At 44.5% G+C, this 15,027-nt stretch overlaps 1 protein-coding gene across 1 annotated transcript in view; it reads left to right on the forward strand.

Moving 5' to 3' along the window:
* Positions 1-6,528: 6,528 nt before the first annotated feature.
* Positions 6,529-15,027, forward strand: part of Ak5 (adenylate kinase 5) — a 167,408-nt gene continuing 158,909 nt past the window's right edge. Inside the window, exons 1-2 of the mRNA XM_041653609.1 lie at positions 6,529-6,963; positions 13,793-13,979. Coding sequence (XP_041509543.1) covers positions 6,904-6,963; positions 13,793-13,979 — 247 coding nt within the window. The 5' untranslated portion in view covers positions 6,529-6,903. The remainder of the gene's footprint in view (positions 6,964-13,792; positions 13,980-15,027) is intronic.

Here is a 15,027-nt window from a genome sequence, read left to right on the forward strand (position 1 = left end):
GCCGGTTGCATTCATTACTCTCTTAATTGTATCTTTTGGTGGACAAAAGTTCTTACTCTTATTAGACCCATTTGTCTTTTTTTTTTCATTTCTAAGAACTTCAACAACCTGTTTAAAAGTTTTTAATCTACTTCTTAGTGACAGACCTGTTCTCCACGTCCTTCTAGAAGCTGTAAGGCTTTATTGTTTACATTTAGATCCGCTCATATGGAAGTGATTTTGTCTGTACTGTTTAATCTCTATCTACTCGTGTGATCTGAGACTCAGTCTCATTTTCTTCTTATCCAAAAGAGGGGAAATAGTGCCTGCCTCAAGTTATGTGCCAATGAAGGAGTCAGTATGCTTAGTGTTTTCCTCATCAGCCATGTGATGTATAAGATGCTACACTGTGCACTGTGGCCAATACAAAGACAGCTTCCTCCCAAAAGATGCAGTTGCCAATCAAATGCACAACCTGGCTCAGGAGGAAAAGGCAGTGGGGCTCTAAGTTCAAGGCCAGCCTGATTACAGAGCAAGTTCCAGGACATCCAGAGCTATAAAAAGAAACCATGTCTTGAAAAACCAACCAACCAATCAACCAACAAAAAAATCCCGGCAACTTGGGAAATAATTGTCCTATAATGCAGAACATAAAACATATTGTAATCAAGTCATAAAAGCATCATTATGAGAAAGTAAACAATGAAAGAAAAGGGAAAGCTGAAAATGGTCAAACATCAGAGGCCAGGACCTAGTAATAGAGATGGGCACAAAGTTCTGACGAAATTGTCTTAATGTGCAATTTTCATCCATTTTGGTTAAAATGGAAGATGAAAATAGAATTCCTTATTGAAGAACGTGCAATGAAACTAGAACTCTCATCCACTCAAAACATGACTTACGGTGCTATAAATAGCTCAGACCCTTCTGGAAACTTAAGTAAGAACCACAAAATGATTTTTCCATTTCATCTAGCAATCCTACTTTGGGAAGTTTATACTAAGGAATAATTAAAAATGTGAAAAAATATGCATAGAGTTTGTACCAGACTTGCTTAGAGTAGCGGAATAGTAGAAGCCACCAAAATGTGCATCCTTGGGAGGAGATGGGGACATTGCTTCTGCCAAATCTCTCAATGGGCTACAAAGCCAGATAAAATGATGGCAACAAGGACATGAGCAAGCACATCGAGTTGGTGAGCATAATGTGTGAGCAGCTTCTGTCTGGGGCTGAGGAACTGGAAGAGACAGCAGGTAAAAAACAAATTATTTTTTGAGGACGGTGAAAAAAATGGAAAGAAAGCATTTTGGGGGTTTTTGTTTAGTGCTTTTTATATGTATGTTTATGTGATTCTTTTCTATGGTTTTTTTTTATGTGCATTGTTGTTTTTGCCGTGGGTGTTGGGTCCCCTAGAACTGGAATTACAGGCAATTGTGAGCTGCTATGTGGGTGCTGGGAATTAAACTTGGATCTTCTGGAAGAGCAGTCAGTGATCTTAACCACTGAGCCATCTCTTCAGCCCCTGTTTATGCTATCTTTGCACTTTGTGTGTCCCCACTATAAATCTCCTGCACATGTCTGCTTCTATCCCACCACTAAAATGTGGAATTTCTCTAGACCTAATTGGCACCCATTTCTCTCCTTCTACTAGACATTGAACTCCTTGTGTCTTGCCCTTTGTATTTCTAGCTCTAAATATGGGTTGAAATGTAGACAGTTATTCATAAACATTGGCTCAAGGAATGCACTCTGCATCAACAATCAATCAATGAGACCATCATGTAAGGGCCTCTGAAACCATAGTCTTTTTTTGGTGCCAGATTGAAATCATTCAACTTGGAATTGTTCTTAATTCTTTCAGACACTGTGAGAATTTCCAGTCTTTTAAATCCTAACCCATGAATTCCTGGTGGTCTTTGGAATCTAGAATGTAAATGTGTAAGTGGTTAGAAAGGGGACATAGGGGAATTTCTCTTTGGCTGGAGATTTGTGTCACGCACAGTTACAACACCCTGTGTTCATCCCAGATGTAAGAGACTAATGCATACATCACAACTCCCACAAAAGTTGAAGCCTCAGGAAGAGCCCCCGAAAAGGGCTTCTAAACCAGAGGCATACTTATCAAGCCAGTGTATGCAAAAATGTGAAAACAGGTCTTACAAATTTAGTTATGTATTCTAGGCAAATTTCTCACAGATCTAAAGGTCCAATAGGCTGTAAATTAGTGAAGGAAACAGAACGATTAGAAGACAGATGTTTTCTGTGCTACACACAAGAAATTCAACACTCAAACGTTTAATGATAAGCTTCCTACACAATCTCTGGAGCCACAGACGTCTCAAGCAGGGAAGAACTTTGAACAGCTAGAAAAATCCACGGTGTAACTTTGTTCTATATCGCTTGTGTTTTAAATCACACACAAACACACACACACACACACACACACACACACACACACACCGATACAAAACAGAAAAGAAAGAAGGAAAGGTCACTAGAAAACACTGGTAGTGGGGAAGGGGAGGATACCCTGAGTCCTCCCCAGTACATGTGGGGCCTGGGAAAGCTGGCCATGATGAATGGACTATGCCTGCAATACCAGGGCTGCAGAGGCAGAGACAAGAGGATCCCAGAGCTGGCTCTCCAGCCTGCCTGTCTACCAGATGATGAGTTATAGGTTTGGTGAGGAAGGAATGCAGTCTCAGAAAAGAAGGCAGAGAATGATGATAGAAGACACCTGAAGTCAACTTCTAGCCTCTGCATAAATGTGCATGTACGCCCAGGTACACAAACATACACACACATGCACGCACACACACACACACATGCACACACGCACATGCATGCACACACATACACGCACACACATGCACACACTCATACACGCACACACACATGCACACACGTACACACGCACACACAAGCACATGCACACACATACACACACATGCACATGCACACGCGTGCACACAAGCGCACATGCATGCACACACATACACACACGCACACACATGCACGCACACGTGCACATGCACACGCACATGCATGCACACATGCACACATACACACACGCACACACACGCACATGCATGCACACACATGCACAACACATGCACACACACATGCACACGCACACATACACACACGCACATGCACACATGCGCGCACACACACATGCACACGGGACAGGGGAGGCAGCAGAGAGACAAAAGGAAGTCATTGCAGACAAGGACTGCTGAGGGAAGGATCATACAGCACCAGGCTGTAACCACCTGACATTTGCCATTACACAGCTTTGGAAGCGGCTTTCTGACTTCTGGTGAGTGCATTAACGTGATGGAAATAATGTATGCCTTTCAGGTTGTTTTAAAAATTAAAATGACATGCACAAATATGTCACACTGTATACTTTATGATGTTCTTAGCACAATGCCAATATATAACAAACAATCGATTATACACATTATGGCCAAAGTTGTCATTGTAACAGAACCATCAAATAGACTAGCCCCTGCAGTGACACTCAGCTACCACGTCGGGGAGGGCTAACTTCAACATGGAAAATGTTCTCTTTTTATTCCTTTAAATATTATCAGTAGAGATTTCTATTCCCTTACAAGTGCTTTTCAAAATTTCATACATAATCATATATACCTTACTTTGCTCCTGCCTTCCATTGCCCTCCGTTATACTCCACCCCACTAGCCAGACCCTTCTGCGGAAATGTTTCTGCATGATTGCTCAAGTCTTCCATGCTAAACTGACCACAGTTAGGTGACAGATGACAGACGTGCCTGCCAGGAGTAACTGAGGGCTGAGTGTAGGCTCCTGCTGTCTAGGGTCTAGTGGTGTGAGCAGAAGGTTCACAGGCCATCCATGTGAGCATGGGCGAGTGGTCCTCACCCCCAGCCACTGGAGGAACAGGACCCAGCTGTCTGTGTGTCAGCAGAAGCAGGCTCCTTGAGGATGACTCAGATAAAAACCCCTCCCGAAGCTCCTTCCTCCTCCAACATCCCTGGCCCTTTGAAAGTCCGAGTCACAGTCTTGTGATTATCTACAGTCCACTTCCTCTGCCCCTTCCACGGGGCAGATCTGGACACGCCCCCTTTGCTTCAAATCAAGGTAGTTAGCTTTGGTTTTTTTCCTATCACACATGCCGCTAACTGATATATTCTTGCTCGTGTACGTGTTTTCCTTCTGTCTCTGTGGTTTATCTGTTTTTCGCTCATCATGGTCCAATGTTGTGGGCCCATTTTATTTGCTTCCCCCACAATGCACTGCTTCACCTGCCTATTATTATTACATTTTATTTATTTATTTGGGCATGAGTGTAGGTGGATGGGTGAGTGCCACAACACCACGGCACATGTGTGAAGATCGGAGGACAGATTTGGGGAACTGGTTCTCCCCTTCTGAGCATGTCCTGGGGAACAAACGCAGGTTGGCAGGGTTGTCGGCACTGAGCTGGCCCCAGTCACACTTATCACAGACGTTCTCCAGCGGAAAAGCGGCTCCTTGCCAGCACTAGATGGTGTAGTTACTGCCACTGCTCAGAACTAGCGTAGTCTCCCAAGATCAGACACGAGAGAGAATTTAATTAACGTTTTTCCTTATATCTTCAAAGTTTTAACCATTCTTGAATATTATACTCCAAAAAGTTAAAGCCAAATCAAATATTTTGAAGAGGATGGGAACAATTCCGTTTGCATTAAATGTAAAACAAAAGCAAACAGTTTATTTAAACTTATTTGGTCATGACCCTTAGATTTTTATCTGAATATAATGTGGGAAATTGTCATGATGTGCAAATTGTTAAAAAAAAAAAATACAGCAGGCATGGAGTAAATTGTAGTCTGTTAGAGCTTGTAGGATTGCATCTGACCGTGTATGGGGCGTCAGGCTCTTCCTGTACCTAGCCTTCAAACCCTGTCAGGGAGCTGGTAAGACAGCTTAGACATAGCAAGGATGACCTTGTGATCTTGTCCCTGCACGCTCTCCTCTTCCGAGCCAGCAGCCTAGATTCTAACCACTGTAGTTTCTTCACAAGTCTTTCCCCCAGGAGGCCTCACTCCGCAATAGGAATGGTGGAGCATGTGGCCCTCGTGAACCTCTCTACCCTGGGATACACCCAAAAGCACACTGTTACTCTTTAAGGACAATGAAAACTTGCTACATCTTTTCTCAAGCTAACTACAGTGTTTCTTATCTGACGTCCTTTTACAAGGGGGATGCGGGATGGTGTTTCTGTCACTTGCTGGGTTTTCTAAAGACCCTAAGAATCACCGACCACCTTAAAACAACAAAAACCATAACAATGACAACAAAATCAAGGAAAGAATGACCTGGAGAAGACCTACAGGAACTGACCTTTTCAGTCCTGTGTGCTCCAACATTCCCTAGGCCACTGGGCCCTATAATTTTCCAAGGACTATGGCAACCACTGCCCAGAACAGAGGAGACTTTGTGTCCTTCCAAAGCCTGCTATCGAATAAGCTAGAGAAATATACATGGAGACCTGTTCTCACAGAGGACCCCATGTAACTCAGAACTGAATACCTGCCTCCATCAAGACTACCACAGGACACGTTATGGCACAGGGCTTCCCAAATGTCCACACATTTCGCTTAACTCACAAACTGGGCTAATTAACTTTGGAATTCCATTCCTCTTGACAAATAAAATTGCAGCCATCCTCAGGCGTGAGCAGCGGTGGCTTGTGTGGCAAGAAACAGGACCAAGAAAAGCTCTTTTTAGATGAACTTGAAACAGACATTCAGGCAGTGAGTTTTTGAGCTTGAAGTATTTAAAGTGTGGCTTTCTACCAAATCCCAGACGCCAGCAGTCTGTAGCTTCTCCTTCCTTTCTGCCACATACCCTCCTGCAGAGTGAGCTCTTGCAAGCATTAGAGACCACATCCCGGGGAAGCTCAGAGCATCTCTCAGAGGCAGTGAGTGAAAAGACTTCTTATGTGATACAGGAGTCATCTTGGAGGATGGGCCTGCCTTGGTGGAGAGCGATCTTCAACGGACAGACCCATCACCTTGGTTAGGCACCAGTCCACCTCACTGGACATTTCCTCATGGGAGGTTCCGATAGGGCCAGTGACCAACAGTTTAAAGCAGGCTTCTCCCAGCAGAAGTGATTCTTTGGCTACTCCCTAATCCTTCTCCTAATGATTTCGGGCCTCCTACTCAAATGTTTAAGGAAATGTGAAACCAGCTAGACAAACTTTTCTTAACGACTGGATACTTAAAACGACTGATATGGAAACCCCTCTTCCACTCCCAACTCCCCATCATTGAAAGATGATTAACTTTAAGAATATACGATGAAATCTCTACTTGTGTGTTTTTCTGTTGTCGTTTTTCTTTTTTTCTGGGAAGAGCTCCTGGGGGCGGGGGGCGGGTACCTCAGAGTAGTGTGTGTGTGTGTGTGTGTGTGTGTGTGTGTGTGTGTGTGTGTGTAGAAGTGAAAATGTAGCAGGTTTCAATTGCCCGGTCCTTGGCTCCCGAGAGCCTCGGCCGTGCTGCGGACTGGGGAGCTACTGCAACCCGCGTGTCCCCACCCCCGCGCCCCGCGCCCGCCCGCGCAGCGTGACTGGCGGCCGCTGCAGCGGGCTCCGGGAGACGCGGGCCGAGAACGCAGAGCCGGGAGGCGGCGGCTGGTGGCGTCGGCCGCGCGGTCCTCCTCCGCGCCCCTCCCCTGGCGCTCGCGCTGCCTATGCCCGGGAAGCAGCGGCTGCTCGCTGCTGACTGGGGGACCCGCGCGGACGCGGGGGCGGCGGGAGCGCGGACGGCACAGCTGCCCTGGAGTCGCCGAGGGGACCCCGGCCTGCGCGCATCCAAGTGAGAGCTGCACCCCGTCAGCCCCGGCTCCGGTAGCCTCCCCGCCTGCGCCCCACGGCACGGCACGCGCCCTACAGCCATGAACACCAACGACGCCAAGGAGTACCTGGCCCGGAGGGACATTCCTCAGCTTTTCGAGGTAAGAGGCTGGGTGGCCGAAGGGTTCCCAGCGGCCACCCCAGGGACTCGGAGGGCCAGCGTCTGGCCGCACCTTCCCTTCCGGTGCGGGGTACCTAGTGAAGGTGTTCAGAGAAGCTAGAGCTCCTCTCGCCTCAGACAAGTCGCCTTTCCCGCGGGTTGCTAGGGTCGCTTTCAAATGTGGGTTTCGAAACCCGCATCTTGGGATCAAGTTTTCCTCTTCAAGCCAGGTTCTGGATGTAGCGCATCCCTCAGAGATGGGTACCCAGAGTGGACAGGGGACCATGGCCTGGCATCACTCTCTGGGGCTGAGGGTCAAGCCAGGTGAGAATACGGTCTCCCACATGGAGCCACGACAGGAAGCTGAAAGGGTCCAGAGTTGGGACCTCTGCAGGGACGGGGAAGCATGGAAGAAGCAACCCTCCCGCCGGGGTAGGGGGAGAGGGATGAAGAGGGATGGACAAGGACGGACGGACGGACACACACACACACACACACACACACACACACACACACACAATCAAGTGTAGCACTACCTCCTGGGTCGATGACGCTCTATGCCTCCAGTCAATGAACTCCTGAGCGCGTTTGCTGGATTCAGTCTCTCCCCCTCGCTTCAGCCTTCAGCCCCAGCCCTCCCGCCCACCTACACAACCTGGGTCGAACTGGGAGCGGCCAGACAGGAGCCAAGCGCGACTCCTGTTGCTAGCCTCTGCTGGCTTAGCAGCAGCATACGCACCAAGGACCAGGGATGCGGTGGCACTCAAAGAATTTGAAAAGGAGGCTCCAGGTATGAGCTAAAGGAACCTTGCTCAAGCCACAGCGGGCCCTCCCGGAGAGAAGTCCTGCTTCGTTTTCTTCTTCCCATACTCGATTTCAAAACACCCCTAAATCCAAAGTGCCTTTGGCTTAGATTGCAAGACAAAATAAAATTTAAAAAAGAATGGCACCAAGCCAACCTTCATAGGTTGAGCCCGCAAAAAACCTGACCTTCCATTTCAAAGGAAATGATAGACTAATACAATAAACTAAAGGCCACACATGGTTCTTTTTCCTGTTTGTTCTGTACAAAGGAAAGTGTATCTCAAGAAAATAATTTTTACAATAATCCCTTACATCCTCCCCCCAAAGAGACCCTATCTTTAACACAGGATGCCATAATTACAGTGTTTGAGGGGTTTTTTTTTTTTTGCCTTGTTTTGTAAATATGGAAATGAAGCGCGGAAAGATTTAGTTTTTAAATCATATAAATGCTAAGACTGAAACGAGTTTTATTTCCACACTTCTGAAAGAAGGATAGATGCTTCGGTAGGCGAGCCTCCTGACTCCAAAATGTGGGAAGTGCTCTCTTCCCTGTTGCCGGGTAACTAACAGAAAACCTGGATGGCCCGGTCACAAAACTCTACACTGTGTATGCAGATAAGTTATGACAGGACTTGTGGGGGCTTCAAGCTTTTCAGCATGTGAATGGAATGTCTCAAAATAGTGCACACACCTACAAGGAAGTCAGCTTTTGGCTTCCTTTTGAGAGGCACTAATGCAGTGTGCTGGGATTGAGTTCTGGTCTGCAAAGGGCTGGAAGGAGAGGGCAAGTGACTTCGTGGTTCCTTCTGAACAGTGAGAGGAGCCTGCTGTGCCCAGTCCGGAGGGAAGCAGGACCTGATTGTCCCTGTGATGAGTACAGACCACAAGCATCAAACACCTCAGGTTTCTAAAATGGATTTTCTGTGCCAGAGCTACACTGTTCTAAGTATATAAAGTTTAAACAGGTGGCTGCCAAAACCCCAGTCACAGATAACACATGCCATTAAAGGTCAGGTAACACATAAATGAATCTATGGATCACAAAAACACCTATATATATAATGGAACTTCTAGGGTTTCTTTGGGTGGCATAGGGTATCAGTTAGATTCATACTTCCACTTTAAAATTAAATTAAAAAACAAAGCAAACACTTTCAGCAGGTTTTGCTGTGTTCCTAATTCTATCGAGCTTTGTAATTTGAGTATTGATCTTGGACCTTAGAGCAAAGACTTGGCAATTAGTTTGAATGCTATCAAAAGTCCAATTAAATTATTCACATTTTCAGAGGATTAATCCAGAAACTAAGAAATAACATCTACTAGTTATCTTCACCCTGGGGCAGCTGGCTATTAGAAAAAAAAAAAGGACTTAAATTATCTTAAATTATCATTGAAAGAGTGAAGCCTATTGTCCCCTTTAAAAGTCCATGCCCCTCGGGAGTTTGTTTGTGTAGGAGAGCTTGAAATATCTGTCTCCCAGTCAGAAAACGTCCATTACACATGACTTAATTAAGCTTTAGGAAAAGACAAAATTAAGAGGCCGGGATTTTTAAATGTCAATATTTTGGTTGGATTATATATGAGGAACATAGAATCTGGAGTTTTCTTTCATTCCGTCCCATGTTTTTTGTAAGATGTACAAGGAAGATTATCTGAGTTAAGCTAGTCACTACTATCCCTGGAACATGATTTCTTGACCCCCAAAGAGAGGTAGTGCTGCCCACAGCACGGTACACATAAGTAAAGAGTTGGCTCCAGCCCAGAGAATAGCAGAAGTGTGGGAAGCTAACCTGCCTCACAGAAACTGGATGACGCTTTCTCTGCCCCCTCAGTGGCTGAACTCATCCAATGGAGCTGCACACCCAAACCCACTCCATTTGGGACTTCAGAGAACAAAGGAACCTAGTAGGAACTGCCTGCCATTTGGAGGAAATGGAACAATACTGATTTAAAAATCAAAAGCTGTCTTGGGGTTTGTCAACCTTCCCAAGGGTACATGCGTTATATGTTAGTAATGTATAGGTGGGACTAATTTGTGTTCCATGAAACAGGAAAAAGGAAAATATGTTCGTACATCAGACCAGCTCCTAGGAGTCAGCATTTCCAAAGATGTAGAATTTTTGGAAACTAGTATGTGTAAATTTCCACACACTTTAGGGGTCCCTGCAGACACTATGGCTGATGAGGAAACAACCCGAATGAGGTAAGAAGGAAACTCAGGTTCAGCCCAACTTAGCTCTGGTTCAAATGTCAAGTCTGATGCCAAGCAGGTTATTTTTTTCTTTTGCATATTCAAACACAAAACTTTGGAGAAAGTTTCCTCATGAAAATTTTCACAACAAAGCTTTCGACATGGCTACATTCAAATGCCTTTGCAAAGCACATCTCTTTAGAAAGGTCCCTGTGTCCTTTTCCACACAAGTGGGTTCTCCTGACTGCAGCAGCGGTCAGGATAAGGGGTGAGGGAGGACAGGTTTGCAATAAGTGTAAGGATGGATTCTATTGCCTGAGAAACAATGCTCAGGATCCTGGGGGTGCTGGTGAAGGCTGGCTCCAGAGGCTGGTCAATAAGTGGTCAGACAGCTATCAGACAGCCACCTGGCGGAGGCTGGCTCCATAGGCTAGTCACTAAGCGATCAGACAACGTCCACTCCAGCCATCCAGGTGAGCAGGCATCAGTGCCTTCCACTGAAGAACAAAGCCCGAGTGTTTAACAGTTCTGGTTCTCCCGTGTGTCAGTGAGCACACAGACCTCTTGCCTTCTACAAGGCATCATGAAAATAAAAACAGGTAAGACCATACTTTCCCTCTCCAATCTTAACAGATCCGGTAGAGAGATGTGTTGCATATCGGTCAGCATTTAGGAAATCTGACATTAAAGTTTTAGATTAGCCTTTATTATTTTTAAGTGTGTGTGTGTGTGTGTGTGTGTGTGTTTGGGTTTGTGCATGTAAGTGTAGTGTCCGTGAAGGCAAAAGTTGTCAGATGCCCCGGAGCTGGAATAAGCAATTGTAAGCTGTCAGATGTGTGTGCTGGGAACCAAACTTGGGTTCCCTACAGAAACAACAGAGACATCTTAACTCCCGAGCAATCTTTACATCCTCTCACTGCAATGTTAAGTCTCACTTAGACCTGTGTTTGGAATTATCTCTTAGTCCTAATCCTAAAACTCCAACACATATATACCATATACTAGGGAGAGTATCAGGTACTTACAACTAAGAAGTGGGTGTGGCCTACTCTGTCTTGATGAAATCTTTTAGTTTGGGAGGCTGATGTGTAAACCACTGCTCCAATATAAATGACAAGTGTAGTGTTTCATCTTGAGTCCCGTAGGAAAGAAAGGGTCCACAGGCCAGCCTAGGTATTCAGTGATAATTATCTTGATGGAAACAGGTAACGCCAACATTGTTGAGTGTGTGTACACATGGAGTTCTTCGTAAGCACCATATACACGTTTTTTAAATCCTATCAAACAAAATCCTCTTCACAGCAGAGCTAAGCCTTAATACTTTAATAAAGACAGGATAAGACTTTAGGCAGCAAATCATAGATAATGACAGAAATATTTCCCATGATACTCTTGCTTTGATTGGCATTTCCTGTATCTAACTGCACAGTTGCCTTGCTAATTGAAAGGCAGAGAATGCTGAGCTGAAAGCTCACTGGTGCTGGGTGTGGTGATTAAACCTTCAATCCCAGAATTCAAGAGGCAGAGGCGAGTGGATCTCTGTAAGTTTGAGACCAGCCTGTTCTACATAGTGAGTCTCACCTAGCCAAGACTCCATACTGAGGACCTATTTAAAAAAAAACTCAAACCAAACAAACACAACAAATTGGTCAAGAATTTACAGGGTTGTCTTAAATCCCCAGTCAAATCACTGTTTCAATTCAAATTGTTTACTAAAAGAAATGCATGCAAGAACAGAAAGAACAATTGTGAGGATATCGCTATATCTGCTTGTTTCAAATTATACTATACAGCCCATGCAACAAAACAGTGTAATAAAGGCATAGAAACAGACATGTAGACCAACCTCATAAAATAGAGGGTCTGGAAATAAACTCGTGAAGCTACAGACATGCAATTTTTGACAAATTTGGTCCAAACAAACATTGGCACATAGACAGCCTCTTTAACAAACAGAACTGGGAAAACTAGATATCCATATGCAGAACGAAACCACATATGCATTTCTCATCTTGTTAAAAAAAAAAACAATTCAGAAGAGATCCAAGTCCTTACAGAATGCAAAACATGAAACTTTGAAACAACTAGAGAAAGCAGGGAAGCTCCATCATGATCTAGGCATAAGCAAGAGCTTTCTTGGTGGGTGTGGGGGGGAATCAGTAGCTCCAGAAGTATGAGCAAGACTTGACAGATGGGATTCCATGAAATTAAGATGCTTCTGTAAGGCAAAGGAAACAAGAGAGTGAAGACACAGCATACAGAATGGAGAAAGAAATTGACCGGCTATACATCTGATAAGGGGTTAACGCGTAGGATATATGAAGAATCATAAAATTAAGCACCAACAAAGCAAGTCCTCTAATCGATAAATGGACAAAAGAACTGGCTAGACATTTCACAAAAGAAATCCAAATTGCAGAGAGAAGTAAACAAAAAAAGTGGTCAACATTCTTAGTCATCAGGGAAAAGCAAGTCTTCTCCATGCTGGGACTCCACCTCCCCTGGTCAGAAAGGCTGTGGCGAGGGAATTGAGGGAGTGCTGGAGAAGATGCAGGGGGATTTGGAGGAAGACCCTCATAAGCTTCTTGTGGGGAGGCAAATTACTGTAGCCACTGTAGAACTCGAAGATAGCTTAGTTGGTACAGTGCCTGCATCAAATGCATTCCACATTAATCAATCGAGATAATCTCTAGGTAATCTCCTAGATCAGACAGTCTGATGTAGGCAACCCTCCAACTGAGGCTCACTCAGATGACTCTGGACTGTGTCAAACTCACAGGTACAGAAAACTTGGTCAGATATTAATCTACATATGTATAGATTTAAAATGTGGTATAAATACACAATGGAGTTTTAACTACTTATACAGAAGAACCAACTAACTTTCAGGGACACAGGAGACATGACTGGAACTGGAGGCCGCGTTAAGTGAACTAAGCCAGACCAAAAAGACAAATACCATAGGCTTTCGCTAATGTAAAATCTAGATTTAAACAGATAAGTAAATGTCATGAAAATCAAGGGGAGCTGTCTGTGAGGAGAAAGGGGACTGAGGGGAAAGAGGGAAGAGGGGAAATGACCAATAGTGCATGTTTTGTATTGTGAATGGAATCGAGACTTAGCTACACAGAAAAATATATATGGCATGGAAGGATCGTTTGGGAGTAAGAGGGGACCAGTAGGAGGGGGAGCCAAGAGAGGGTAATGGGGTACAGACATGACCAAAACACAATGAGACACATATAGGTATGAAAATAGCATTATGAAATCCATTATTTTGTGTAATGAATAAAACAGCAAAACAAAACAAACAAACAAAAAACCAAATGAAAAGGCTGAAGACAACCCAGAATTTAGAGATAAGACGTAACAACATTTTAACAAAGCTCATGCTTACTGGTGAGTTTGTCAGCTTGATACAAGCTAAGGTCATCTAGGAAGAGCGATGCTTTGGATGAGAAACTCCCTCTATCACGTGGGCCTGGAAGCAAACCTGTGAGGCATTTCTTCATTAGCAATTGATGTGGGAAAGCTCAGCTCGCTGGGAGTGGTGCCACCCCCAACCCCTCCCCAGCAGGTGATCCCAGATTACATAAGAAAGCGGGATGTGCAGCCTTGCAGGGCAAGCTGGCTTCCTCCATGGCTTCTGCTCCAGTTCCTACCTCCCGGTTCCTGTGTGAGTCCACAATGGATGGTCATGTGGGAGTGTGAGCCAAATGAACCCTTTCTCTCCCATGTGTATGGCCATGATGTCTATCACAGCAACAGAAAGCAAACTAGAACATGGTGCCAAAACAGATTTTATTTCTACTTTATATATATATATGTATTTCAGAGCCTTTTGAATGGCTTGATGTGTTCCAAGCCGGAAGACCCCATAGAGTACTTGGAAAGTTGTTTACAGAAAGTCAAGGAGCTAGGAGGCTGTGAGAAGGTGAAGTGGGACACATTCGTCAGCCAGGAGAAGAAGACATTACCGCCGCTGAACGGAGGACAGTCTCGGAGATCCTTCCTCAGAAACGGTAATGCGTGCACAGAACGGTGGACATCTCATGGGAGAGCAGGTCTCTTAAAAACACACCATGCAGGCTGGAGAGGGCACTTTTAGTGATTGGATTTCTAAGTGCTCTGGCAGAATTTATCTATTTCTGCTAATAATTCTAACCGTCTGTGATAAGGGGAAAGCAACACACTGGCAATTTTCTGTAAGTTTATACAGAATCTATATTACCAAATTCATTATTTTGCAACGTAATTTAAGAATTACGGCTTTATTCTTTAAAATTGCAAGTAGGCTTTCCCCAGATATACAAGAAGAATGCGGATCAAATTGGTGGTTAGTATGTAACACTCAGCATTGATTTAGTGGTCAGAAAGAGCCACTGCTCACTAATGTTGCTTCCAAGAATAGGGTACACATTAGTGTGTTTACACAAGTGCATGGATACCTTCTAAGGTTCATTTAATAAAGATTCACTAAGTGACTACTGAATACAATAGATTTGTCACTTGGATGAAAGACGCAAAAATAAATAAATCGGTTGACCATGTCAGGTGAGAAGTGGAAGCTATAGTCTTTTGGAGCATCGTCGAGTTTTCCAATCTCATTCTGAAGTGTGCGTTTTTTTCAAAAACCATGGGCCAATCAGCCTTTTCTGCTGAATGAAGTTGTGAGTATAACAGTATGCAAATGCAAAATTGGTTCCAATCAGGGGACGCTAAACTAATTCTTCTCCAGTGACCAAGACAATATCTTTTCAAAATTTAAGCCATGTTCAAAAATTGCTCTACAGTGAGGTTGGAAGAAATGGCTCAACGGTTAAGACCGTCTTCCAGAGAACCTGGCTTCAGTTCCCAGTACTTATGGCTGGCAGCTCTCAATTGCCTGTACATCCCATTCCAGAGGACCTACTGCCCTCTGCTGGCCTCTTCACGCACCTGCACTCATGTGTGCATACCCCACACAGAAATGCACATAAATAAATAATAAAAACAGATTTTAAAATGCTGTTTCACAGAAGTTTCTGGCCCACAAAGAGCATGAAACCAATTTCTATAAACGCAAAAAGA

The sequence above is a fragment of the Microtus oregoni genome, unplaced genomic scaffold, assembly GCF_018167655.1.
Source record: "Microtus oregoni isolate MIOR12 unplaced genomic scaffold, Mior012 000000F_ref0000247, whole genome shotgun sequence".
Lineage (NCBI taxonomy): Eukaryota > Metazoa > Chordata > Mammalia > Rodentia > Cricetidae > Microtus > Microtus oregoni.